The sequence below is a fragment of the Acanthopagrus latus genome, chromosome 6 (assembly GCF_904848185.1).
Source record: "Acanthopagrus latus isolate v.2019 chromosome 6, fAcaLat1.1, whole genome shotgun sequence".
In the NCBI taxonomy this organism is placed as follows: Eukaryota; Metazoa; Chordata; class Actinopteri; order Spariformes; family Sparidae; genus Acanthopagrus; species Acanthopagrus latus.
This window is the reverse complement of record NC_051044.1, coordinates 9480141-9508062: the sequence shown is the minus strand read 5'-3', so window position 1 is coordinate 9508062 and position 27922 is coordinate 9480141. Positions and strand designations below refer to the sequence as shown.

At 41.3% G+C, this 27922-nt stretch overlaps 2 protein-coding genes across 4 annotated transcripts; both read right to left on the bottom strand.

The window, feature by feature from the left end:
* Window positions 1-238: 238 nt before the first annotated feature.
* LOC119020663 (proto-oncogene tyrosine-protein kinase Src-like) lies at window positions 239-23911 on the bottom strand. Of its 2 annotated transcripts, XM_037100156.1 has the most exons (13): window positions 22391-23911; window positions 13823-14104; window positions 12174-12273; window positions 11003-11020; window positions 10033-10131; window positions 9656-9759; window positions 6426-6575; window positions 6127-6282; window positions 4918-5097; window positions 4642-4718; window positions 4399-4552; window positions 4087-4218; window positions 239-3803 (listed from the first exon to the last, which is right to left on the bottom strand). In XM_037100156.1, exons 2-13 carry the CDS (start codon window positions 14094-14096, stop codon window positions 3595-3597), a joined length of 1653 nt encoding a protein of 550 aa, XP_036956051.1. In that variant the 5' UTR covers window positions 14097-14104; window positions 22391-23911; the 3' UTR covers window positions 239-3594. The 2 variants fall into 2 exon arrangements, with proteins under 2 accessions (XP_036956051.1, XP_036956053.1); XM_037100158.1 differs by lacking the exon at window positions 11003-11020.
* A 251-nt stretch (window positions 23912-24162) lies between these two features.
* On the bottom strand, window positions 24163-27272 carry manbal (mannosidase beta like). 2 transcript variants are annotated; one of them, XM_037100161.1, is made up of 3 exons: window positions 27120-27272; window positions 26607-26802; window positions 24163-24575 (listed from the first exon to the last, which is right to left on the bottom strand). In XM_037100161.1, the coding sequence occupies exons 2-3, from the start codon at window positions 26754-26756 to the stop codon at window positions 24465-24467; spliced, it is 261 nt and encodes an 86-aa protein (XP_036956056.1). In that variant the 5' UTR covers window positions 26757-26802; window positions 27120-27272; the 3' UTR covers window positions 24163-24464. The 2 variants fall into 2 exon arrangements, with proteins under 2 accessions (XP_036956056.1, XP_036956055.1); XM_037100160.1 differs by having other exon boundaries at window positions 26607-26798; window positions 27120-27261.
* Between the last annotated feature and the right edge of the window lie 650 nt (window positions 27273-27922).

The window sequence follows — 27922 nt, the reverse complement described above, 5'->3', positions numbered from 1 at the left end:
TTTTCTCTTGTGTTCAGTCTAATTCATTCAGTCATATTCTCTTCATTCTTGCCCGAATGTCCCACATATTCTGGCTAACTTGAACTGACGATCGTTGCATCACATGCTCACTTCTCTAAACATTCGGCTCGCGGTGCAACATGCTCATCACTTCACTGAGAAGTTACTCACGCCCCGGCAGCGTGATGTTTCCAGGTCAAAGGACAGCACACACACCTGCCACACACTCTTATCAAAACACATTTGAAATATAATTTATTGCACATTTAAAGATCAACATAAAGTGGCACGATACCCATTTCAATCCTGTTACATTGGAAACAAACAAAACAAAAAGAAAAAAAAAAAAGACAAAAGAAGTCCTTACAAAATGCTCACACCTTCTGTTTATGATCATTGTTTTACGACTTTAGAACAAAAATGGCCATGAAGTTGCAGGAATGCCATACCAAAACTGCATAGATTCATAAAAAAATAAAAACATAAGAAAACAGCCGAGACACTTGCTTAATATGGAACAGAAAATCCAATCAGACCTTAGCGTTACTCATACTTGTCACGAGCCCACAAACTTCCACATTGTCCCAGTGACTGACAGGCGGCTCGGCGCGTCAGAACAAACGGGGTATTTCCCGATCTAAAAGAGGAAAGCACTGATATGTTCTCGGAAAAATATTTTTATATATGTATTTATGTCAAACCCAATTTTAAATTGTCTTTTGCAGATATGATTTTAAGTCCAATATTAAAAAAAAAAAGAAAACATTCCTTATCAAGCCCCATTTACAGTTGCATCTTATTATTAAAACATTTTGGGAGCAGGCGTGCGTCACTGTAAAAACCTCGACACGGAGGAGCAATCAAAGAAAAACTACACAAAAACAAAATTACATGATCGTCACAGTCATTTGTTTAAGATACTATTTACATCTTTGACCTCATTTATCATTATCGTATCACAACCCAATCTCCGTTTTCATTGCGGTTTTAGAATCGTCCACATTATTGATTATCCATCAGGATTCATCATCACTGGATTAAAAACTGTTTTGCGGGCATGGAGCTCCTCTCTTGTGGCTGCATGGCTCATATTTTATTCACTGGTTTCATAGTATCGGTTGGCAACAAACTCTAACTTTTATAACTACTGTTGCTGCGTCGACTACATCATAAACTAAACCACCGTGAAATGTGTGACACCCAAACGCAAATACCTGCCATTACAAAGTGGCTTACATGATACAAAACTCTAGAGCGCTACAGTATGTACAGTATGATAGTGAGGATTGGCAGCAGTGGGTAAGATATTAAAAAAAACAAACAAAAACAAACAAAATAAACAACCTAATTTTAAGTCAATGGCACAAATGTTCAGAAGTCTGTTTATGATCCCCTCGAGTAAAGTAAACATACATGTGTTGATGCACAGTACAGCATAAATACAAACCCAGCCAATGGTCAAGAGAAGAACGGCACAAAAGCATGCTAACTGGTTTTAAAATCAACTCTCATAGCAAAGTCATAAACACAGTTTTATTAGGGTTACCTGATCAGAGTTTTACAGTTTCATTAGGGCCGCCTGGTTGCATATTAAATTGGACTGAACAGCTGTGAAGTGAATGAAAGCTTTTTGTGACAGGTTCATCTGTCTTGTTTACATGAGGAACATAAAAACAGAAGGAAGAGTATTTACCTCACCGATTTCTTTCCTTTGGTGCCAGGCTGTGGTGCCAGCTGCATTGAAGTCTATGGAAGATGCATGGAGAAATTTCCAACATATCTACGTCGTGTGACTTCTGATGAATAAATCCCTCCAGAAAATGAGAGCAAACTTCAGAAAGTAGGTTAGCAACTGATTTTTTTTCCCCACCCACGGCTGATGATATTGTGATCAGTTGGACTGGTTTCTGCAATGGTGCTGCTAAACAGACGCCTTTCCTAAACAAACTCAAGGAATGAACATCATGTGGATGAAAACATCAGTCGTTAATGTATTCTATGAAGTGTGTTCTTTTTTCCTGGTGGAATTTCTGGATCAGAAGTCGCACGACGTAAAAATGTTGGACATTTATTGTGTTTGTCCACAATGCAGACTTCAAAACAGCTGTCATTACAGTCTGACACCAAAGCAAGCTTCAGTGACTTAATAACCCTTCCTTTCTTTTTTAAGTTCAGTGGGTTTACTGGGGAAATGGTGCAGAGTTTGAGTGGAAATTGTGAGTAGACAGTTGCATGTTGCACAACTAAAACCCCCCCCAAGTAATTCCCTTGATAATAAAACATTATATACATGGACAGCAGGAAAGAAATGTGATTTGTTTGGCACAGAACAGCGTAGGCTTTTCACATCTTGTGTCAATGATTGGTTTGGTAGCCATATCAGCCTCTTAGTAGGTCACATAAATGTTTAATGACAGTTATCTCATTTATGCCTCGGAGGAAATGAACTACTAAAACTGCTCTTTAGTGCCACCATAACTGCGCAGATTATTCTCCAGTTTAAAAACATACACGCATTCAAACACTACCTGCATCAAAATCATGTTTTTTTATCAATCGAGGTTGGATCAAGCTGGCTGCAGTGGCCACTCAGCGTATTTGAAGAGCTAGAGAAGAGAAGGAGGGTTTAACGAGAGAGAAAGGCCTCGGATTGTTTTAACTTGATCTATCTAATTTCCAGTGTTACAGAGCCTGTCTGTTGAGTACATTTACCCTGGCACTACCATGATCGTGGTTCTAACAACCTTGCCTATTGATAATCAAAGTTAAAGAAAAAAAAAAAAAAAAATCAGGAACCTCCGTCTGCAACCGAAACAAAACCCTAAACCACAGGACGCATATTGTCCGAGTAAACATAAATAAAAGATGCAAAGTAGAGTTCCAGAGCTGAGTTATTTGGAGACACTTTGAAGAAGCAGCACTTGAGAAAACTGGAGAGAGATACTGAAAGTCAGACAGAAATAGAGGAAGAGAGGCAGAAGGGACATAAAGGACGTGAAGAGAGACAGACTTTACTTTGGCACCTGAGCCACAGTGGCAGTGCTCTTCTGTGGGTGGAAAAAGGTACCAGACGAGGGCACAGAGACACGACAGAAGAGGGAAAGAGGGAGGTTAAACAGCTCATGTCTGATTGAAATATCCTCCCGTAGCCTTCTCTCTTCGACTGGAGCTTTGTTCTTTTTCCCTCTCGCTCCGTCTGTTGATCCTGATTCAGTTCCTCCCACATCAGTCGCACCTCTCAAAAAACATTTACCCGCAAGAGTAGTCCCTCGATCGATTCAGAGCCAGAGTCCGCCCAGCAGGAGTTCTCCTTCACAGCCTTGAAACTCGCTTCTGCAGGCAAACCTTCAGTAAAACAGTGGGTGCTTGCAGAAAGGAGGTTCTCGAGGTTCTTCTGTAGTAGTTCCTTTATGGCACATGATGGGACGCCTGCAGGTTTCTGTCTTGGTTTCGCTTCAACAGAAGAATCTCAAGTTCCTCCCAGGTGAGTTTCACCGGCTCAGATCCTCCCACAGGTGCTCCTCTGAGGTCGGGTTAGTGCACATCGTTCTGTGTTGAGGCTCTCCCCCCCTACGTTCTGTTCAGTGTGTGGTTCTATAGGTTCTCCCCAGGCTGATACTGGGGTTCTGTGGAGGTGAAGTAGTCCTCTAGGAAGCCCTGCAGGTACTCGAACGTAGGCCTCTCTTCTGGGTCCTTCCTCCAGCAGGAAAGCATGAGCTCGTGCAAGGAGCTGGGGCACTCTGAAGGGCAAGGCATCCTGTAGCCGCGCTCCACCTGGTCGAGCACCTCGCGGTTAACCATACCTGCCGAGAGATACAGGAAGTCACATTTTGGGCTAGACATTTATGTTCCTAAAATATCAGAAAATCCAGTCTATAGTTTTAAGCCTGTTACTAATCAGTCACTACAAACTTGATTCCAGAAAAGTTGGGACGCTGTGCACAATGTAAATAAAAAAAGAATGTAATCTTATCTAATGATTATCTATTATGTTACTTATCGATGAATCTTTTTTGCCGGCTGATGAAATGTCAGAATAAGTCAGTAAAGAAAAAGCCAGTGCAGATACACTGTGTGAGTCCTCACCTGGATAAGGAACTCTGCCTTTAGTTGCCAGCTCTGTGAGCAGCACACCAAAGGACCAGACATCAGACTTGATGGTGAAACGACCGTACAGAGCTGCCTCCGGCGCGGTCCATTTGATGGGGAACTTGGCTCCTAAAGTACAAGTGAACCAAAAGCACCATGTTATAGAATCAAAATAAACAGTTTTAAATGTAAAATTCTAGACTTTTCTCTGCAGCTGACATCCGATATCATATTTGTGTTAAGTTTGACATTAGTACAAACAAATATAGAAAAAATAAACTGGAGTAAAAAGAGACAGTATGGACTTACCCTGTCTTGCGGTGTACTCGTTGTCTTCGATGAGTCTTGCCAGACCGAAGTCGGCAACTTTACACACCAGGTTGTCTCCCACCAGGATGTTGGCAGCACGCAGGTCCCTGTGGACGTAGTTCATCCTCTCCACGTACGCCATGCCTGCTGCAATCTGGAGAAAGTCAAGCAGAAAGGACAGTGGTTTTATAATAAAAACAACTCTGCGGTTTTTCAGTGTGGCTGAGTTGTAAGCAGTTTTACCTGAGCGGCCATGTCCACCAGCTGAGGCAGACGAAGCATCTTTCCTGCGTCCCCTTTAAGGAAGTCCAGTAAGCTACCTGTGAGAGCAACATCAAAAGGGTTCAATTGCAGATAATGCAACAAATAAACGACTCATTTTGAGAAATATAAAAATCCAAATTCCAAAATAAGATCATGAAATCTAGAAATGCTCTGTTGGCAGCTTTCACTACCTAAGAGTTCACAAAACCTGAGCATTTTCAGTCAGCACTTATTAAAGTCTGTATCCCGTGTTACCTTGGCTCATGTACTCTGTCACAATGTAGATGGGCTCCTCAGAGACAACAGCATACAGCTGGACCAGCTTCTCATGCCTCAGCTTCTTCATGACCTGCGCTTCCTGAAGAAAGGCCTCCGGAGACATGGTGCCAGGCTTCAGGGTCTTAATGGCTACCCGTGTTGTACCATTCCATGTACCTGTCAGAACACACACCATTATACTGCTGCCCTAACAAACTGCTGTGTGCTGGTGGGTGGATTTCGTTACAGTTTGACAGAGCATGTTTCCAGCATTTGTGCTACACTGCGGTAGGTGGGTGCTGATAGTAGCTTTGTATCTAACAGACAGACATCACACTGGTTTCAATCCTCATGTTTAATTCTCTGCTAGAAAGTAAATAAGCAATCCCAAACTGTCAATCTATTCTTTAAGCAGAAATCAAACAGAAAACAGTTTTTACCAGGACCTCATTGATACATTTCAAGACATGAGCAAGTGATGCTGATACTCTCCATTCATTTGTCATTATTGTTTTCTCGATTTATCAATTAGTTATTTGCGCTATAACATGTCAGAAAGTGGTGAAAAACTGTCGACCAAAGCCTCAGGTGACGTCCTCCAACGCCTTGTTTTGTCCATAACCCCAAAATATTCAGTTTGCGGCCATTAATGATATTTAAGTAGCTCGAATCAGATAAATATTTCCAACAATTTTTGTTTGTGAGTATTTTAATAGTTGACAGCTAATCAATTAATCATTGAAGCTTTATATTCAATACAAAATCAGCCACGGTGTGAGAGGAATTTAAATGGCTCTGTGTTGTGCTGGAAGCAGCCATCAGTTTATGTTAGCAGACTCCATTTCTAAACCAATGTTAGCTACTGTTGCTCTCTGTTAGCAGAACAGAGACAAGGAATGAGACAAAGCGCTTGAGGACATTTATAAATTCACATCCTTTAGAACTGGCTCAGAAAATCTGCCCACAGTCCTTAAAAAAAAAAATCCAGAGTCCACTTAAACAAATTGTCCACGGGCTTATTTAGGCGACCGAGAGCGATGAGGAGGGTCTCATTTTTCACACCATGATAAAATCTGCTCATATGGCCAATAAAAAAATGATTAATACGTGTGAATCCACAAAAAAACAAAAAAAAAAACAAACAAAAAAAACCCCTAAAAAAAAACCCCTAAAAAAAGAAAAGAAAAGGTAGTGTGTCCTTCTTACCCATCCAGACTTCTCCAAAGCAGCCCTGTCCCAGTTTAAGGTCAAGGCGGAGGGACTCTCGGGGAATCTCCCAGGCGTCCCTGGCCAGTCCCTGTGTCTGAGGTTTAGCCACGGGACACACATCTGACAGAGCATGGCAAAGACCATCAGAGTGCTCTGAAAGGGAGGAGAGAGAAGTGAGAGTGACTGATCAGATAAAGGGCATTGAAAGGTTCACGTTCACAGCTGCTGTGTGTGTGTGTGTGTGTGTGTGTGTGTGTGTGTGTGTGTGTGTGTGTGTGTGTGTGAGTACTACTCACTGCGGTAGTGGAAGACTAGCTGCTGTAGGCTGGTGAACTGGGTGCGGGAGGTGATGTAGAAACCCCCGCTATCCAGCTTCCTGATCTTGTAATGTTTAACATTCAGGCCTTTGGTATTATCATAATCCAACACTGACAAGCAATATGCCCCTATGAACAAGACAAAACAGACAGAGACAGGTTAGAACAATAAAACCAGGCGTATCTGGGCCTGTGTGACAGCTGCTCTGTGGAGTTTCCTAGCAGCTGTGCTGGGCAAGTCTCCGATGGCCCCTTGAGGCACCCTGGAAACTCAACTAAGCCCTTCTGTCCCCGTCCACGGCCCACTACCAAGTAAGGTTTGATTTCACTGAGGAAGACCAGGGCTACTTTTACATGCACACGAATTTTCCACTGTCATTCTGAATATATATTCAACAATATTCCAATGCAGGTCGGTAAACAGCACATCCTGTTTGAATATTCCTAATTAGGCCTCGTTCCGATGTAGTGTTTTGTGATTAAGACATGTGGGACGGGCTGGTATTATTCTGGTTGTAGGAGCATTCACTTGACATGTGTACAGCGCAATCGGAATACATGCGGGGAACGCGGCCTCTTGCCTGTTTACGGCGTTCAGCTCTGTGCATTGTGAACAAACCAACAAACAGTTTGCAAAGCTAAGGTAGAGATACATGCACAGAAGAAGAGCCCATATTGCTGGTTGGAGGTCAAACACATCTACTTTTAAACATTATGAAAGACTTTAACACCAACCTCTTCAATAAGGTGGTTGAATTGTACTTGCCTGTCCATTTAGTAGGCAAACTGCATGTAAATGGGAATGTTAGCGGAACATACCATTTCATTTACCACGTGAATAACTTAGTCGAAATATTGTCTTATTTAGAATAAAGTCAAAAATGGGAACACTGAACGTAAATGTAGACAGCTATAATTTTTGACTTGTCTTGTATAGCCATATAAAACATTTTTTAAAAAACTGTCAAACAATAGATCATATATAGAGAAAATAACAACACAAATTAAACATTTAAGTCCTCATGGTCACTCAAGCTTGTGTTTCAAGAGGGGATTTCAAAAGGCTGAATGGACGAGGTGAACCTGAGCTCCACGGACGAGGTTGTTCCACAGCAAAAAGGAGAATGAAAAATCGATTCTTTTTGATCTGGAGTTTTGCTGAGTGATATTCACTGTTCTTCCCCCGTCAGAAAGTATAAATCTAGAGCAGCAAAGACGCACTTCCCAAAGATTTTATCCACACAGTAACTGAACTGAGAGTCTACTGACCTGAAGTACCTGATCATCACAGCAGCTTAACCACTGACATATGGTTAACAACCTATAGGTAGAATTAAATTACATCAATTCAAAATTATCTGAATTTGTGAAGAAAACAGGGCCTTCACACTTTACCTTCTCTACAAATTTTGATCAGTTTGATTCTTTAAGATCAGGCGCAGAAATTCCTCTAATTGTTTTAATCTTCCATGTTTAGGGATTCGAGGTGGGCAACAACTTGTGTGCTTCTAGCTTCAAATAATGAAATGAATCATGATCAGTGTGACGTGATCTACACTTCATACAACATATGAGGGGGATACTTCTGCTCGTCCGTTTCTCACAATGAACCTCACATCTGACATCTAATAAAGAACGCACTCACAGGCCAACACACGTCCTGCCAGAGCCCCTCCCACTTTCCATGATCTTCCCCCTTTCCTACAACTCACCCCATTTACTGTTGCTCCCCTCTCTCTCTCAATGTATATGTATATATATATGTGAGTGTGTGTGTGTGTGTGTGTGTGTGTGTGTGTGTGTGTTGGAGAACAGAGACTTATAGCCAGGGGGAAATCCAGCACCCTCCGAGGTTGACCTAGTTCTGGCAGAGTGATTCACCCCTATCCATTCACAAGCACCAATCCACTCCACTGTGCTCTTTCCCTTCTCTCCCCCCACCCACCCCCCCCCAACTTCCTCCAATACAACCCCCTACAGAGCCCACTGACGTCACACGGACTACATCTGACAGCTGAGTTTCAGAAAAAGACGCAAAACTTCCCCACGAGTCCAGAGATCTAGATGTAGCGCCATAGGCGTGTGTGAAAGTTAACAAATGACTTAATTACAAGGTTCTGCCTCCTTCAAATTGAGTCCCTGATGATCTACTTAATTCAAAGTAAGATCACACTTGCTGTGTGGGGTAAACTCCAGGGACACGCTGAAAGTGTCATCCTCTTTTCACACATTTAAAAAAAAAACAGCAAGTGTAAAAATAAAAGGCTGAGGTTTTCATGAAATATGTTTTCTTGTCAGAACTTTCTCTGATGAGGCACGCCAGCACCACGGTGCACTGCCAGGAAACACAACTAAAGGCTGCATCTGTTGTTAGAATACAAGCTTTGATTGTCGGGAAACATATGTTAGTCTTTCAAAATGGCTGAAAGAGGATTTCGATGTAATGCTGCAATTCTCAGATTCTTCTCATTATATCCGACCTCATATCTCTAGTTCAGAATTTCATAGCTGTGTGTGAATCAACTGTCTTCATCTGGAGACGTCAGTACTCCAGGCAGCAATTTAAGATTACTTTCAGTATTGATGAATCTCCCTAGGGATGGAACAATATACGATTCTTATAGCAGATAAGCTGATTGTGAATTTTCATTATCAAGACATTGTGAATATCCTCATGCTAATGACTTGGAAAGTTTTCCATCTCGCTGATTTACAGTCCTATATTGGTTTCCTGATTAAGTTTAAATTGTATTTATCCTTTATATGTACAGGAGGACCTTTAGGTTACTTATTCATTGTTCTTAACAAAAATGATTTTAAGAATATTCAGATGATTATTGGAATTATTGGCATGTGACAACCTACTTGGCAATAAACCAGATCCACATTTGAGAATAGAAACTCGTGAATTTGGGACAGTTTTCCTTTAAAAGACCGTAAAATTATTGCAAATTAATTTTCTCTTGATAAGTCGATTCATTGTTTCATATCTGCATGCAGGTGTCAACGCTCACTCCAGGTAATATGGGTAGTAAAATGTTTTTCAAAATAAAGGTCAAAGCAAAGCAAATCAATCTTAAATTGAAAACAACACATTAAACACTTCTCAAAGTGACCTTTGAGGCCCAGATTTAATACATCATTATAAACAGAGCTAATTGGACCACCTTGATAACGACTGCTCGGTGCTCTCTCGTCTGCTCGCTCACCTTTAGTGGTCTCGCTCTCCCTCACCAGGAAGGTTCCTCGTCTGTTCTGTAAGTTCAAAAGGAGCCTCTCTGAGTCGCGCCGAGTGATCTTCCCGAAATACCACCTGCCAAAGTGGGCCAGAGAGAATGAGATCAGTGAGAAGCTACTACTGAGCGTCTGGAGCGGGCAGGCAGAAATACTCTGACTGGAAATGTAGAAGACTGTACTGGATAGCATATAGGAATATACTGTCTCTATACATTCATTTTCTCTATATGTGCTGGGGATATAGATAGAGGCGAGATGAAGCTGCTACATTCAGGCCGTGATGGCAATGAAAAAAACAGCTTTACAGGAAAGTAAAGAAACTGTGTGAAACAAGGAGAGGATAACGCACTCTTCTGCTTGGATAGAGTCGGACGGAGCCACATAGTTGCTGGGGATATATCCACTCTCTCCTGTCGTCAGGGAGCGTGCGAGCCACCAGTCCCCTTCTCTGTGAAATAGAAAGAAAGAGACACAAAGACGAAGCAAGAGGGTCAACCAAGAACTGAAAACTGACCAAGGCAACCTCAACATTTGTTAGTTTAATGACCGGTTAGTTTACTCCCAGTGAAGAGAAATTATATTGGAAGGAGGAAGAAGATTTCAGGAACTAGACGCTTCAGTGCAATGCAGCATTGCGTCTTTTACTTCAGTAAAGCATCTGAATACTTCTTCCACCACCACTGATGACAATGAATAAGAATATCAACCAGTGCAACACTGTGGCTCATTTATCTATTTTCAAGAGATTTGAGAGAACAAATAAGCTTGATGCTGCAGAGGAATACACTAAATCAGGCCTTGGCTACACAAAAGATACTTGTTAGCTGCAAAAATACAGTGTTGCTTTTGGTCTTCCTGTGGGATTTGATGCTAATTAAAAAAAACAAGTATGGAAGATTACCAGACTTATCCATTAAATATTAAAGAATCTGCACTAAAGTTTACTTCCGAGACAAGTTGAAACTTCCACATTGTTTCACTGACAACCCATAATTGAAACCTGATAATTAAGGAATACACATCCCACACCTTAGTGGACAGTGATGAAAAGAAAAACACTGTTAAGAGAGAAAAACAGACAGAAACAAACAACCTTTTGTTCCACTTGCAGTCGCCTCCTTTTACATTTTAGACCATTTTTATTTGTTTTTTTACATTTTAGAACAGCTCTATTTCCACAGATCACCCCACGTCTCTAATGTTTACCAATTCTTTTGTTGCAACACTACAAAGCTTGTTCGGACAAATCCAAGCAGCAGCAAAGGGACTGTGAACAAAAGGTTGTGTGAGATTTTTTTATTGCATTAAGTATTACTGACCTGAAGCTGTACTTTTTCCTAGGAGAAACCATGAAGCGTGAGAAAGAGAGAGAGAGAGAGAGAGAGAAAGGGAGAGATAACAGACACAGCAGACACATCAAAACACAGCGAGGAGACACAGCAAAGGCGAGCAGCACAGCACAGACAGATAGCAGAGGAGCTGGATATGCTTTGGGACTACACAGGGGGGCTGATACGAGCTGCAGTGTTTCTAAAGTTTCATAGTTCCACTTTCTATTTCAGTGCAGTTTTAATTATTTGTAACAATTCTACAACAGAGGATAACTATTCATAAATGATCAGATCAGCATTCCATGTGGGATTTTTGGACTCAGAGATTCAATCTCACTAATTTTCTTACTAATTCAGTGTTTGCATGTGTTGATAAAAACTCCCAATATGAAATGTTTCTTTTCGCATTATCAGTTAAGTATGAATTCGTTACATTTTTCAGCCCAACTATGTAGTGCCAGACTATAGATAAAGAACAGCAGACCAGACTTATGGCAGAAAGTTGTGGAAAAAGCTCATAAGAAAATGGGGAGTGGGAGGGCATTGTTCTGATTTTAAACACCTGGGGCCTCATTATAGAAACTTCCTAAATCTCAAATCTTTTCTCTCAGTTAAGGATGACATTTTATTTGAGAATTTCATCTGTAATATGAAGAAAGGGTTTTTCCTGTGTCTGAAACTTACGATGGGACAAGCACTGAGGAAGTGTTTCTGTAATAAGGCCCCTGCTTGGGAATTGTACTCCAGATGCCTTTACTCAGAAACAGCAGCTTTTAATATTAAAACACCATCTTTCACTTTCTATATTGAAATCATCACACCACAACACAGACGGACTTCAATATGTGCCGATTTCCGACAGGAAAACAAGTCATCAGAATGGTGCGCTTAGATCTTGCCATGACAGGCTCTCTATAAAGTGTCTTAAAGATGAAGAGGCACAGAATGCATTAGTCAAGTGTCATTCTGCTCAGTTTTAGTCAACAGATGGAGAGGATCAGACTCTGCTGTCTGCATCGCTCCACAGTTACCAGCTCTGACTGTGTTCGTTCACAGACTCATAAATCACATGTGCGTCTACAGATCTGCTTGTTTCGATTTTTTGTGAAGAAGTTGTGGCATCGGAGGGAGGAACAGGAAGATGACCGCTGACTCTTACGTGTTGTTGACAATCTGCAGCCTGTCGCCTTTCCTAAAGGTCAGATCAGATGCTGTCCGTGACTCATAGTCATACAGCGCCACAAATGTAGTGACACCTCCTGTAAGAAACACACACAGAAGTACACATTTAGGGAACAAAGTCATTTAAGATATGCTCCTCCCACGCAAGCCCGGTTGACATTCACTTCCATAATCTGACTTCAGTTATACTGGTTCAGCCCTGGATGATGATTTCCTCTATCGGCTATAGAGCTATAAATCTTCAGTTATTTTGCCTCTGTATGAAACAATTTACCAACGCCTAATGAAAAATATCGACCTGTGGCCCGTGAAGGACAAAGCCATCATACCAATGGATTTCTATTTTCTGTGTAGCTTTCCACCCCTTCCTTTTAACGAACCTGTGATCTAAACCCAGGAACTCTCCAGCCAATCATTGATCGGCTCATTAGAAGCACAGGAGGCGCCGGCCAGCTGAGCCGTCCCTGATACACCAGCAGCCCTCCACCCTCTGGATGGAGCAACATTAACCCAACCATCTGGCCAGTCTAGACACATTACAGCTTCAACGTCAAGTAAAATCCGGACAGTGTGAGGCGGCAGAGGTCAAAATCAAAGACGAGGTTTTGGGTCTGTTCGGCAGATGATGTTGAGAGAAGGAAACAGGAGTATGTTTCTGTTAAACTATGACTCACTGTGAAACCCTCGTAACACTGTTTTTTTTTTTTCTTATGACTTTAGTGATCTCAAACTGAAAGCAAGTCTGTGGGCTGACTCAGAGAAAAGTCAAAGTTTTTATCAGATCTTGTTAAATCTGTTTCCACTGTGAAGTTCTGCTCAGCTTCACAAGTTTATTCACACTAAAAATGAGCATCTCTTCAGTGAAAACCATTTTGTGCATCATCCCGTTGCTTGTGCAAGCAAAATCTACTTTGGCACTGCTGTGTCACTCAAAGTTAAAGCAACACGAAGATATTTTGGGAACAACATTTAGTGGATTTCTTGCTACATGTTGGACAAGGTATTTTGATACTAGTCAGTGTCTATTCAATATGAATCTGGAGTCTGTAAATCATTATTTTATCTTAGCTTAGCATGAAGATAGCAAAATCTGCCTACCAGCACCAGTAAAACTCAGGATTATGTGCAAGACTATTTCTCGGCTGGGAGCAATGACTTCACCGAGTCCTGTTGCTGTTAGGTTGCCAGGCAACCAGCAGTGGAAACTGTGGCCAAGAAATTGTCAGGCACATAAACCCCTGAAAAACCAAAAACAAATGATGTATAAAGTGTAAATTAGTGAGCTTAAGGGGTGTTGGTAGGTGGATTTTGTTACCTTTGGACAAAGCCAGGGTTGCTATTTCCAGTCTTTATGCTAAGCTAGGCTAACCAGCTGCTGACTGTTCATATCGTAATGAATAGTCATATCAGTCTTTTCACATTAGTCTCTATGAAAAAACAAAACAAATCAACATATTTTCCCTAACATTCCCTATTTTTTTCATGTAAAATCACAATAAGTTTGTATCACTATTTGAAACATAAAACTCAAGAACAAAATCCCTTTTAGTAGCATTTGAAATTTAGCCAATCAGTGATATTCTGTAATATTTTCATGCATTACAAATCTCATAAAGTGTTTCCTACCTGACAGAGGTCCCCTCTGAGGCGAGGTGATGGTGCCGGTGTGGTCCACCCCTCCAAAGAGAGCCAGCTCAGGAGTGTTTGTTGGGGCGTGCTGGTGCTGGCCCTGATGCCCCCGCCTGCCTGTCCCGACGGCAGGGCTCCTGTTGGGGGTTTGGGTCTGCTGGGCAGGGCCCAGGTGGTGTAAGTGCCCGCTGTCCGAGCCTGTGCCGATGGTGCCGTCCAGGCTCATAGAGCGCTGGCCCGGCTCCTTGGGCTTGCTCTTGCCCGCCCCCATGTGCAGACCTGGGATGAGAGCCAATGATGAGTAAGAATGCAGCACTTTGAGTCCCAAAGGGATTTCTGGGTAATCATCTTGATTTCTTGTTATATGCCAAACATGACTGACTAATCAGTTAGTTGATCCAAAGAGAATTTACATCAAGCATTTTAATAATCCTTTCACTGATAATCAAATCATTTTTTTTCTGAGAGGAAAGCACACATCAGCTTCTTCAATGTGAGGATTTGCTTCCTTTCTCAGTTTTATTTCTCTGTTAACTTAAACATCTTTGGGTTGTTGTTTTGAAAAACAATACATTTAAAGATGTCACACTGGACTCTGGGAAACTGGGACAGGCATTTTCAGCTCAGCTCAGTCGTCATATAAAACTCAGTTCCTTGATTCTGGCAGCAGTAACATCACTTTAGATGGCATGTGGATGTCTGCTGACTTTTAAAATGCACAGTTTAGAAATTCTGCTGCTCTGTGTCCCGATCAAAAGAATGAAAATAAAAGATGTGGTTTGTCTCTATTGTTGAATGACCACCATTATATTTCTAACTGACGTCAATATTTTATTGAAAGGAACATAATTTATGCAAAGAGGGAAATGGAAAATGACAGTCCTTCCATGTTTTATTAAGGTGATGTATTAAAGTTTTATTCATGTTATGTTTACTCAAGTTGAGGCACTGATGTCCTTCCTCATCCTCTGACGTATCATCTGATCTTTCCCTCTTTAGTTAAACTTCAGGCAGCCAAATTAAACGCACTGTTACCTTGAGTTAAATTCAATATTTCTCTGGGTTTGAACATTGTTGGAACACTTTGGGATCTACTCATGCGTAGATATTTGAATGCAGAAATGTTACATATTGTAACTCTTAATTCTCATAATAACATTTAAATCAAGGCCACCATACAACCTGTTCCATGAGGGGAAAGGACAAAACCAACCCAAATCATTTTATGCCATTTCATTGGTGGGGGAACAAAAAAAAAAAAAATTACAGCAAGAAGCTCAGTTATAAAGCGTGTTCATTAACATACACATTTAATAACCACCGTCTGCGTGATTGGACTCAAATTAAGAGAGAATTCTACCAAATACTGTTTTAATCCATCTTGTCAGGAGATGAAAGCTGTTCATTCACGAACAGGAACTGACCCTGTTTCAGCTTCTGTTCATTCACCTTCATTCACCAAAGAAAAAAAGAAAAAGTCCTCCTGGCAGTGTGTGCCCAGAGTGTCACATTCTTGTGCTCTCCTAATCCACCACAGAGTATCCTTGGAACTGTTCCAGGTTCAGTTAGAACCATTTAGCATGCAAATACTCTGCAAACAGGACACCTTGAAACAGTCAACGCAATGCACATCCAAGGTCATTCTTATCTGTTGATTCAATCTATTCTGAATCAATGAGCATCTGGAAGGAAAAACAAAGCTTAAAAAAAAAAAAAGAAGCAGCTGTAATGAAACCCAGCGCTAATACTGGGGAGTCGACAAGGACAGAAGCGGTTTCACCTCCAACGGGTAATTACAGCGCCGCTTCGCTTTTCCATTCCGATGCCCAAGTCATCTATTAAGGCCTGCTAAATGCATCTAGATTGCGCTTTCATCAAGAGTGCAAAGACAAAGACAATCATGCTCAGGCAGTCAAGTGCACCCACAGAAAGTTGGAGTGCCACACACAAACACACACACACATGCACAAACACAAGTCCAATCCACCCCTCGAGTCAGTGCAGAGTGACTCACTGTGAGACCGGCTATTTCAGGCCAGCTGAAACGGAGACAGTCACACACACATGAAACAGCCTTGTTCCTTTGTGAATAGAGGCACTCTCAGTTCCAGACAGAGTGTGTGCAGCATGTGTGTAGGTGTGTGCGAGTGTGTTTATGTGCGTGAGCAGCTGTTTCTCGGTCTATGGGAAACGAGGCTCTATCGCGCACTAACACCCAACCACAGTTGAGTCTCACATCCTTTTTTCCAAATACATGCGCGTGTTTCCAGGATTCTTGTGTGAGTCCGATAGACAGGACCAGGGAGGGTTATTAACAGACAAGGAGGAAGGAACCGGCAGTGGCTGTAAAAAGATCGCGTAGGTGGTTGTTGTATACTGCATGGACAGCTGAGGCTTAGTGGGTGTTTTAAGTGTAATGTGCGAGCATAACATAATTATACAGGTATGGAAATTCTCAAAGATATGGAAGGATCCCACTGTGGCGCTCTGTGGGCGTGTAAGCTGCGTGAACGTGCACAAGCGTGAGCGATTTCAAGCACACACGTACAATCATGCATGCTTTGATCTGGCGCAGTAGGGGGGTTAACGTATCCTATGGTGCAACACTGAGTCACACAGAGAGATGGGCCCACAGGCCTGAATGAAAGGTGAACAGGACCATGTGAAATGTGTGAAGGGCAAGTTGCTCATCTTGACCAGCTAGTCCGGATATCAGTAATAGACCCTGTGGCCGGCTGCTGTCTCAAACATCCATCAGCTCGCTGAGGATCAGAGACACTAAGCAGGATGGGCAGACAGGGCCGCAGTCTTAGAAGATTTTAAACAATGGTGGAGGCGCTTATGCAACAGATATATTTAGCAGTCCATGTAGTCAATATATGCTAACAAGCAGATAGATGAGGTGGCTGAATACAAGCAAAAACTATCGTGAAATGATCGCCTTGAAAGAGCCGGCTGCTGCTTAACAATCAGTCATGTGTACTCAAGGATGGAATCTTCAAGAACCAGAGTGCAAGAACTTACAATATACAAAAAGCTGATTTGTCACTGAAGGTTGAGTGACTTCCTTCACTGACCACTGTAAAGAGTTCTTCCAGAGGGATTTCTCAAGCTCTGGTCAGGGATTTCAGTTCTGACTCTTATCAGGAAAAGGTCTAAAGCCGGAGCACCTGAACTACATTACAGCCAATAATAGAAGCCCAATACTTTAGGATTGGATTTAGAAAGGCGAAAAGGGTAAGAAAAACATCAGATTTTCATTATCGATTAATATGCCAATCATTTTCACATTTAAAGAATACTGATGCATTGAGTTGGATGCACTGGTATACCTAGTAAAGTGGCCACTGCCTGCTGTCAGTCATGGTTGAATGTCTTCTTCCTTGAATGATTCTATAGAGAATGCAAAAATACAGTTCTGGTGGTGTAGGGATCATTGATTAGCATATTTATAATTTAAGCTCTACTATTCAAACCTTTTGCAAATTCAACATGCTTGTCTAAAGCACAGGGAGTTTGGACCCAGCAATTATCTTCCCCTGAAAACTGACTAATCATCAGGTTCAAGCACACCGATAAGGGGAGGTTATGATCTCTGACCTGCACTGCAGACACAATACAGTGACAGCAGAAACCACGTCTCTCTCCCCTGGTTGTCTCCAGGACAATGCAAACACCAGACCACCCTCGAAAGCCTCAGAGTCTGTGTATGTAAACAAGAGAGGCAGAGCTGTAGCTGAGCCTCACGCTTTTCCCTAATATGGTGTCAGAGATCCCAAGTATCAAGAAGTGCTAACATGTGACTTCTTCCAATGTTATGACATAAAATGGAGGAGACATGAATATATACTGGGCAAATCAAAGTACCAACAGGCTGAACATAGGACAGATAAATACTCTAAGAATATATTAGAATGGGAGAAATTCAAAAATGTAAAATTTATGAGGAATGGGAGATGAGGGGAGCTTTTTCCATTCAACAGGAGCACGGAGGAATGCGGGGGAACCAGATTGCACCGCATTGCTACGACTGCCAGCGACTGCAACAAGAACAGGCACCTGAGCAGTGGGAGGGCGGGATGGGAGGAAGGAAGTGAGGAGGGAGATGGGATGGTGGTGGTGGTGGGGGAACAAAGACGCTCTATTTTCATGTGTTCCCAGGATACTAAATCAAAATCTCATTCCAAAAGAGAGTCCTGCACCTAGCTTTCCAGGATCATGGTTTTTAATACTGATCACATTTCTTCTTTGTAAATCAAGTACAATTCTAATCCTTTCTTTGACTGTATTGGCGCATGTACAGTCTGAATGTACTGCTTTCAATTATTTTTAGGCTGATTTACTCTAATTGAAGCCGTATAAGCTGCTTTTTGTGCTGTAAAAATAAAGTTACGCGACATGGTTTAATAATGTCAGAAAAGCGATAATTAACACACAGAACAGCTGACCGTGTGAACGAGTTTGCCTGGTCGTGTTGTGGGAAAAGAATTTTCAAGGATTAGATATGAATCAGGGCAAACACGGGCTTTGCTCAAAGGCTGATCTCCAAGTTGTGTTTACCTCAGAACCACGATGGTGTTCAAGAGCACTTCAATTTCCGCAGCACATTTATCACTAAGCACTGTTTTTCTCAGTTGCAGTGTTGACTCGAGTCTTACAAAATCCATAAAACACTCAGTACATGAGATGAACAGTGGGTGTGAGATGGAAATACTGGAGGGAAAGGAGGGGAAGTAAAGGAAGAGAAGCTCAGATGCCCGAAAGGAATTCAGGTTAATAAAGCAGACAAGTCCAAACACCTGTCAGGTACTGAAACGGCATCACATCGGCATCGAAACTGCCAGTATTTTCATTATATGTCATTTGGTGGATGGGCTCCAATCTGCTTCGGAAAATGGCACAAACCCACACTGTACTTTTAAGATCCGACACCTTGATTTAAAGGATAGGTTTGCATTCTCCCAACTTCTGTCCACGTTCTAGATTTCAGATTGTTATTGTCATTACACTCAAATACAAAACTCTGTTAGAACGGTTCTGATCAGCAATCATTATACCAGGGAAACGTCAAAGTCTTAGCATTGTTTCTGTGTATAGTTTTGCATGTGGATGTTAGCATTGAGCTGAAAGCATCCCTGTATTTCAAGGTCAAGCATATAGGATTAAGGTGGATGTATTGGAAGCAATGAGTAATAGAATGGCAGTCAGATTAAAGTCCACTTTAACTCGAGCAAGCCTCATGAAATATCAAACTCAATAGTCCCGTATCGCTGCAAATTTCAAACCACCCGGAGCTGCTTAACCAATAATGACCAATACTCCAAACTCAACAGATCTCCAATCTCACAACCAACCACTAGGAAAGCAAAGCAATACAGATGGAATCATAATCTCTAGTGTGTTGTGGAAGAATAATATACATTTTTTTAAATAAAAAAGGATTAACATCAATTTGTCCTCCAATTGATCCATCCCTTTATCCCTTTTTTAAGAGGGTCTATTCTGGGCTGGGACCAATCCTCCATCCAAGTTTTGCGGAAATCTATCCAGTAGATTATGTGTAATTCTGCTGACAAACCAACAGACCAACAAACCAATCAATCAACAAGCCACACAAGTGAAAATAACCTTCTTGTTTTCACACTAACAAGACATAATCATGTAAAACGAACCCAACAGTGGCTTCAGAGGTGTTTTTTTTTTTTTTTTTAATGTCACATTTGTAGCAGCCATTGCAACAACCACGCTTGTGAGATGCCACCATATCCTACACACTGGACCTTTAAGTGCAGCATCACAGAGCTGCAAGTGTGACTGGAGTGTTCATCTTACTGTCCCCTCCATCAGAGCTCAGATAGGAACCATTGTTCAGGGAAACAATGAGGGACCTTGCTTAAATTACTAACTTGGAGGATAACTGGAAGATACCCACTCGATTAGACTAACTCAGACATTGACAAAGGAGGATTGTGTATCTTGTTTCTTTCCTTTGAACTGTGCAAGGTTGAAATCTCTCTATGGTCAGGAAAGGAATGACTAAGTGCACTTTGTCTTTCGGAGGAATTTAAGTTGCTGGTTTCTAGGATAATTGTGCAACACGTTTAAGTGTTAAAAAGAAACAAAAAAAAAAAAGCGCTCTGGCTCCAACTGTACAAACAGTGTAACTCTTTCTCACGTTTCCTGTATAATCAGCATTTGTAATCCGCCATCTGAAGCTTGAGCACACACGCTGTACATTTTTGGTCAGGCACATAAGCACATTTGGCCGTGACAAACCTCACTGAGTCACAACAGACGGTAACAGTTGCCACTGTGCTGCGGAGAGTGAAGGAGCTTGAGCCAGTGTTTCAGTCGAATGGGAAAATTACAGTTTGCCCTGGGGAAGAGCGGTGAGGGAGGGGGGCCACGGCAATGATGGTTCCTCAAGATCAAAACGAGAGGAAATGTGCACATTAGCGTCACCGTCTTATCCCACTATATGCTGGACGAGAACATGAAACAGTGCAGTGCACATGCATGTATATGACACAGATCATCTATATTTAGCCTGGGTTAGGGAGAGAGCGAGAGAGCGAGAGAGAGCGAGAGAGAGAGAGAGAGAGAGCGGGCAGATGAATTAAAGAGGGCTAAAGAAAAGACAATGCAGTCATCTAACTATCGACTGCTGTGGACGCCTCAATCAGATATTCTCTATTATCTTTTCCCCAAATCTTCCGCTGACCTTGCTCACTTTGCAGAGCCTCTCGCAGAACCCCCTCCATCACATTTCTCTCGATCAGTGACAAACACAGAGAGGAAAGGCAAGAAGAAGAGGAAGACAAGGAGAGGATGATAAAACCCACTTCCGTTTTCTGTCCATCTATAACTGGTGGCTCTGGCTGCCAGCCATCCAGGCTGAGGAATAGGAGCTACAGCATGACTCTTCTATAAATGGAGGGCAAAAGGTGGTTTCATTTCAGAAACTCAACGCACTCTTCGCAAATTATTAACTCTGCATATTCAAAGGACTTTGATTACTGACAGCCTGTGTTGTGTATTTCCAGTCAGTCTCTCTGTACGGTTCACAAGATATTAATATCAACATTTGTTCTCTCCTTAAATCATACAAATATTAGACCTTTGAAATAAATTCTTTCATGTGGTCTGAACTCAAGTGCCAGTTTAACAAAGCCAAGCTAAGCAGAGCTAAAACAATCAGACGATTAATTAGTCAGACGAATAAATTCGCAGCTATTTATTATTAATGATAAATTGTTCGACTCAGTTTTTGAGCAATAAAAATACCCAACTCCTCAAATGGAAAATGCTTTCTGGCTGCCTGTCTTCTGTGACTTGGATGTGTTTGGGTTTTGAACCGCTGACCAGACAAAACATGACATGTGAGGATGTAACCTTGGGATTTCTGCTCACATGTCACAGACCAAACAATTAACCCACACAACGTTTGGTGGATTAATCATAACGAAAACAATATTTAGTTCTGTTCATCTTTTACTTTCCTCTGAAAGGGAACATTATGAGTTTTTATCCTCTCTCAGCTTGTAAAACATTATCAAGGAGAAATCCATTCAACAATCCAACTGTGCATTTGGTGCTATTCTTCATGCTCTGCCAGCTTCATGTTTATCAGATGAGGCTACCATATTATTGCATCCCCTTAAGGTTAAAAAGCACAATGTTGCCTCTCATTTTAAAGCAAACCCCAGCCCAACTGCCTAATTGATGAGCTGGAACTCATCCAAAGCCCCCCCCCCCCCAAAAAAAAACAACTGTAAATAGATTAACCACATAATTAAAATTCTATTTCCACGGGATTAAAAACACCAGTTGTCAGCAAAGCTGCTTTTAAAGAAACAAGGGGTGGGGTGGTAGCTGCCTACATGAGTAGCAGCTGTCAAGATGATAACGTCTTTACTATGGGAGGGAATGAAAAGAGGAAAGACAAAAAAAATTAATAAATCAGGGGAAAAAAAACATAAGCAGTCCGTGTTCGCCAAACTGATCCACATTAGTGCACGTAAACAGGGATTTGTGAATGAGAACGGGGGATAAAAGACAATGCTGCTGTGGCTGTCGTGGGCTCGGGCTCACATACAGCGCATATGCGGCCTGATGAATCAAAACAGGTGCTGTTACAGCTCCATTTTGAATTTCGATGGATTGTTAGGCTCTCTTTTTTTCTGCGCGGTGGATCTACTGCCGTTTTCGCCCAAAAGTCTGTGGTCGCGAGGGAGTCAGTGAACGTGACATTTTGCACACAGGGTGCGCATTTTGTGCGGGCTGTAGTAAACCGTCAACAACGTCGCCCCGGCACAGACCCGAGTGCCACTGACCGAATGTGCGAGCGGCGCCGCTGACTGAATGGCCTGTGCAACAATGAAATACAAGTCAGTCAGTGTGTGTGTGTGTGTGTGTGTGTGTGTATGAGAGAGAAGGGGGGTATCATCGTACGCTCTGTGTAAAAAAACATCACTAAAAGGAGGAAAAATACGCAGCCACAAAAACCCAAACCTCAGGTTGTATTCGCCGACTTAATCCCATTACACCAAACCCTAATTAACTCACCTTTGACGCGTCTTGAGATTCAGCCCAAAAATCAGAGACGCGCAGCGAGGAACCGTGTTAAATCCTTATGGCTGTCCTCATTAGAGAAATAATGGCAGCGGATGGCCAGTTGCTGTGGAAACCTCGGGCCAGCCACGAATCCCATTTAGCGAATTTCGGCAGAATGGCAGAAAGGGGAGGTCATGACGGCGGGGTAAGGGGGGGGGGGGAGGACTGCCTTCAGGAGCAGAGGGCAACAGCGGCCGGGTAGGCTGCGGTGGGCCGGGGACGAACACCGAACCCTACGCCGAAGCTGTAGCCTGTTCAGCTGGGCAGAGTCGACGGCGCGCTGGATTCATGCGAGGAGGCTGGAGTGCTGTGGTGTGGTGTGGAGACGACATGCCTCGTAAGGGGGGGTGGGGGGGAGGGGAGGGGAGGTACGGGATAGTGCATCACCGACGAAACACGAGAGCGCAAATCTGATGAGTCCGTAGTTTACGCTTTTTACGCAGTGACGGCGGGAGTCAAGACCATTCACGTCGCGTTGCGTAACTCGTAATAATTATTGAATTCTGACTCCGCCGAGGCGTTGGCAGGCACGACAACACCCCCGGCAAGCTTTTGTAAAATCATCTGGAGTCACGATTAGGAAGTTGTTGTTTTTTTTGTAGTTATAACAACACGACACAACAGCTTATGAAATAAAGAGTTAGCTTCATTGCCCGCTAGCAGAATCGGTTGCTAAGCAACACACACCCCCTCTCACGAACGTAACTTCGCATTGGCGCAGCGATATTGACACTTACCGTTATGCGGCCTCACAGGTGTTCTGTAATTGGGGATTTATCAACGGGTTCGAACCTGTGTCAGCCAATCACAACCGAGGGTCGGAACTACTTGCTAGAAGACATGATTTTTCGTTTTAAAAAAACAAAACAGTTATAAGGAAATAGTATACATATAATAAATAATAAAATACATCCAATAAAGTGCTAAGACCAGTTGATGCCAAACAGTTCTTGATAACTTCAGACAGGTAATGACAGGTAAACTTAATCACTGGTGAAATGTAACTCAGTACATTTACTCAAGTACATTTTGAGGTTCTTTTACTTTACTCGAGAATTTCCATGTTCTTTAGTACCCTATACTACCACTCTTCTACAAATTGAAGGCAATAATTGTACTTTTTTTTCTCACCACACTCATTTAATAACTTCAGTTACTAGTTACTTTTAAGATTATATGATGCAGAAAAATGCTATATAGTATTGGATCTTTGAATTGGCCTGGCTGATAATCAATAGACCCATAGTATAGGGTATATAGACACCCATACATATGTTTTATTTGCTTTTACTTGTGCTTTTGATACATTTCATTTTTGCCAGAGTATTGTCATTTAATATCAGATACTTTCAGACCTTTACTCAAGAACTACACTACTCAAAATGAGTTAAGGGTTATGGGTGCATATATATGCAATAAAAAGTCAAATGAAAAGCAATCTTTTTACGGGCTATTTTGTTACCACTGAACTGTGATTTTTTTTTTAAAGGAAGGCATGATAAATTGTACCATGCAAAGGAAGTCAATATTGTCCCAGGACATGATCTCATTCTGACTCATTAAACCAGCCTGACATTTAGCAGTGAATAAAAACACCTACGGTGAATGACTACACACTGTATTTATTATCAGTTGGAATCCCAATACAATTCAATCAATGATATTCAATTATAAAAAGACCACGAATGCAAACATGAATACCAAATAAAAACAATGCAGCTGTATAAACGAGCAGAAAAAACATTTATGACACTTTGCTCTTTGTAATTGTATTAAATGTGAATACAATGAACAGCTCAAAGTCATTCTGAAGTGTGTCAAGTTCAATGCACATCATTTATTTTGTCATAATAATGGATGACAGTAGTGTTTTATACACCTGTAGTGATAACTGCCATTGTTGACCCACCGATTACCGCATGCACACACACACGCGCGCGCGCGCGCGCGCGCGCACACACACACACACACACACACACACACACACACACACACACACACACACACACACACACACACACACACTCTATCGCTTCTTTTTGCTCTCTTTCTTTGGTTTCTGTCGAATCTGAGGTACTGGTCCTTTCGGTTTCTTCATCTGTTCGGTTGCCTTGCCATCATTGGATTCAGTCTCCTCCTGTAGAGCAAATAAAGGAAGCATTAAACGCCCTGTAACTTCAATAAAAAATACATGAATCATTTTAAATGGGGTGTAAAAATATGACTGCTAATCATGATCAGATGAATGTGTTTTGAAGATATTTGGATATTGTGTTTTCATATACAGCACATAGTTTTTTCAAAAGGTATCATTTTCAGAGATTCTCTTGTTATAACACATTTTGTAATACATTATGCAGTTTGGAAATTCAGTTTTTCACTGCACTTTTAGACTGTTTCAACCTACTTCTGTTAAATCCTAGTGTTTATGGAACACAAACGCGTGCGCACACACACAACAAATTCAGACGTGTTTCAGCACTTTCCCTCTGTCAGCACTGTTTCTGTGACTGCAGTCTTTCCAGTGGCAAGGCAGAACAACAGCAGGCTGCTGTGAAGAATGAAATGGCGACATACTGTGGAGAGTAATCAGTGCATCTGGTGACAATGTCTGAAAATAGAATAATTAGACAGTGGATTTAATTGCTCTCGTCTATAAATAATCTCTCCTGACAGTTGTTAGTATAGAGATTGTGAGAGAAGCCCTTAGTGGCTCGTGTCTTCGTGGACATTTTAAAATAAGATATTCAGCGCTACTCTTGCTAATTGGTCTGCTTTCTCTGTATTTCACAAAGGCTGAATGATGACATTCTGTAAGACTGTCTTGCTGCAGAACCTGTAGTTCTGTTAAATACTTTTTTTAATTGAAAAAAAAGTTTTAAAGAAAAACTTTTATCAACAGGCAATGTTTCTGACAGTATTATTTTGTGGTCACCACAGGAAGCATTGTGTTCTATTTCGCAAAGTGTTTTTGCTACAACCCTGATTCCAAAATCTATGGGAATCTGTGTAAAACATAAACAAAAACAGAAATGCAATCACTTGCAAAATAAAAGGTGTTTTCCTAAGCCCATGTAGTAATATCCTTCATAAAATCATGTGTCACAACGTGGTGAACCTCGTTCCATCCGTCCATCAACCTGCTTCTCAGCTCGGGTAAAGGAGAAAGAGCACACTGATGATTGTACAACCTTTATACACTAATGTGTATTCTGATGAAGCTGTTAAGCTTTGTTTGCACAATTCAAGGTTGTGAATTTATCAGTTGCTCCGGTTCCATTTTTTAAATCAAATATCTTGTCTCTTAAGTATTATCAATTGAATAAATGTCAAAAGAGATTATCAATTTGGTTTTATTTATTTTTTAATTTTTAATTTTTGAACCTCAATGTATGGGGTCATTGCACAGTCTTAAGAACCATCCCCTCCTCTTGAGCCAGAAATATTTCTCTATTAGTTGAAGTGATACTAAAATAGTCTAAATTAGGTCAGTGAGCCAAGACACAAGTCTGCTGCTCTGGAAAAATTAACTTATCACTTTTCGATTACACAGGTATTTCTAACACAATACACACTTTCTTGTAAACTGCTACCAATTTCTATATTTTTTATGTCATTCAAAGACCATAATAATGACAAAATGCCAATTCAATGTGATTAATAGATAAAACAGACAGTATATCTCCTGACAATGGGGAGTAATGTGAGCAGAATGTTGATATGATATTTCAGGTTAAAATGAAACGTTTATTACATCTCAAGTCCCTATTTCTACCCATTATTTCTTGTTCCACTAATGTCATAGGCACATGTAAAAGCAAGTGATTCAACACAGGTTTTTATGTGCATTTTCATAAAACACCAAGTTGGTAGGTACATCCAAGCAATGACTTTTTAAGGTAGGGACACACAACGGTATCATGCAAGGAAAAAAACATAAAGTAGGGGATGATGTTTTGGTTTGATAACTGCCTGAGTTGTGTCGAATCAGTTTGACTCACTTTAACATCAGGCCAAAAGTATCCCAAACCCTGACTGGTTATCTATGACACCTAATCTACACCCTAGCCCCAACTGTGGAGGGCAGCAGAATGGAAAAATTGTTTGAAAGTGGTTTCAGACTTTGCAACAAGACCTGCTCCTCTCTTTATTCTTGTAGTCTACCTACCTGTTCATGTCCCTTGGATGTAGGAATGATGACAGCCAGGATACAGATGAGCTGAAAGATGGCACCCAGAAACAGCCCATAACGCAGTAAGCTCTCTAGGAAGGTGGGCTCAGGGACCTCCGGTGGGGACAGGTCCAGTTCTGCAGACATGATGTCGGTGACAGGCTGTTTGGTCTGATACTCTTCAGGGACCTATCTGTGCAAATAACAAGATTTTACAGGGTCCCAGAAAAAAAAGAAAGAGTTACAGTTGAAAGTGATTCCGTCTCTCACCGTATTATCATCATTGACTTACTCCTTTAGTCTTTAAGCACTCGACAATCGTAGTAATGTGAATCAAAGGTTGTATTCTGCTCTCATACAGTTGTTTTTCTTTAACAAAACAACAACAATCTTTTATTGTGGATGGACCCAGCTACCAATCACTGACAACGTAGCAAAATGCTGCTACATTTCTTATGCATATACTTGCACTTTGAATGAATATAATACGTATGTGAAAGAAAATCTTACCCGTGACGTGAATGTTTCACTCCTCTTTGTCGATGTAAACATCCAACTCAGGGAAAATAAAATAAAAAACAACAACGTGAAACTGTGTAGAAAATGCTAATTTAGCTAGCTTTCAAAAGGGAGAAAATAACACATCCGTTTAGCGGAAGTGACGTCGCGGATTTGCTATCCACTTCCGGTCCGGGCTACGGTTGGTTTGAACATGGCGCCTCCTAGCGTTTGTGAGTTTGTGTTGAACCTCGAGCTCTGTGCTACTATTTTGGGAAACTATAAAAGTGTTGGAAACTAGACTTTAACTCTCACTATTTCGAGAGGAAAATATCAGTCAGTGGAAATTACATTATGTAATTTACAGCTACACCTAGTAGCCTGGTGACTTAGCTTAATCAGCTAACGTTAGCTCATCACTAATATGGCTCAACTAATTGTGCTTAACGTTAGCCTACATGGTATAGCATCAACAGTTCAACAGCAACGATGACTCCTCTAAGTGAGTACTTTTAAGTATGTTTTATTTTTAATATGTATGTTTGTGAATGTAATAACCTACTTGTTTATGCATTTTGTTACGAATTTGTCATTCAAGACCCAGTTTGGGATTCATTATTTGAAAAAAGCTTAAAAAAAAAATATTAATATCATAAACTTTGAAATTGGCACTATGTAGTTTTGGAGGAGAAATTCCAACTCAAAATTGTAATGATGTAAGAATACAAACTCAGAAATGTTTATCTTTTCTATAACTGAATAAACAAACTGTTCTTTGAGGAAAATAAGGTCCCCAGAACACTGTTTGAAGCTGG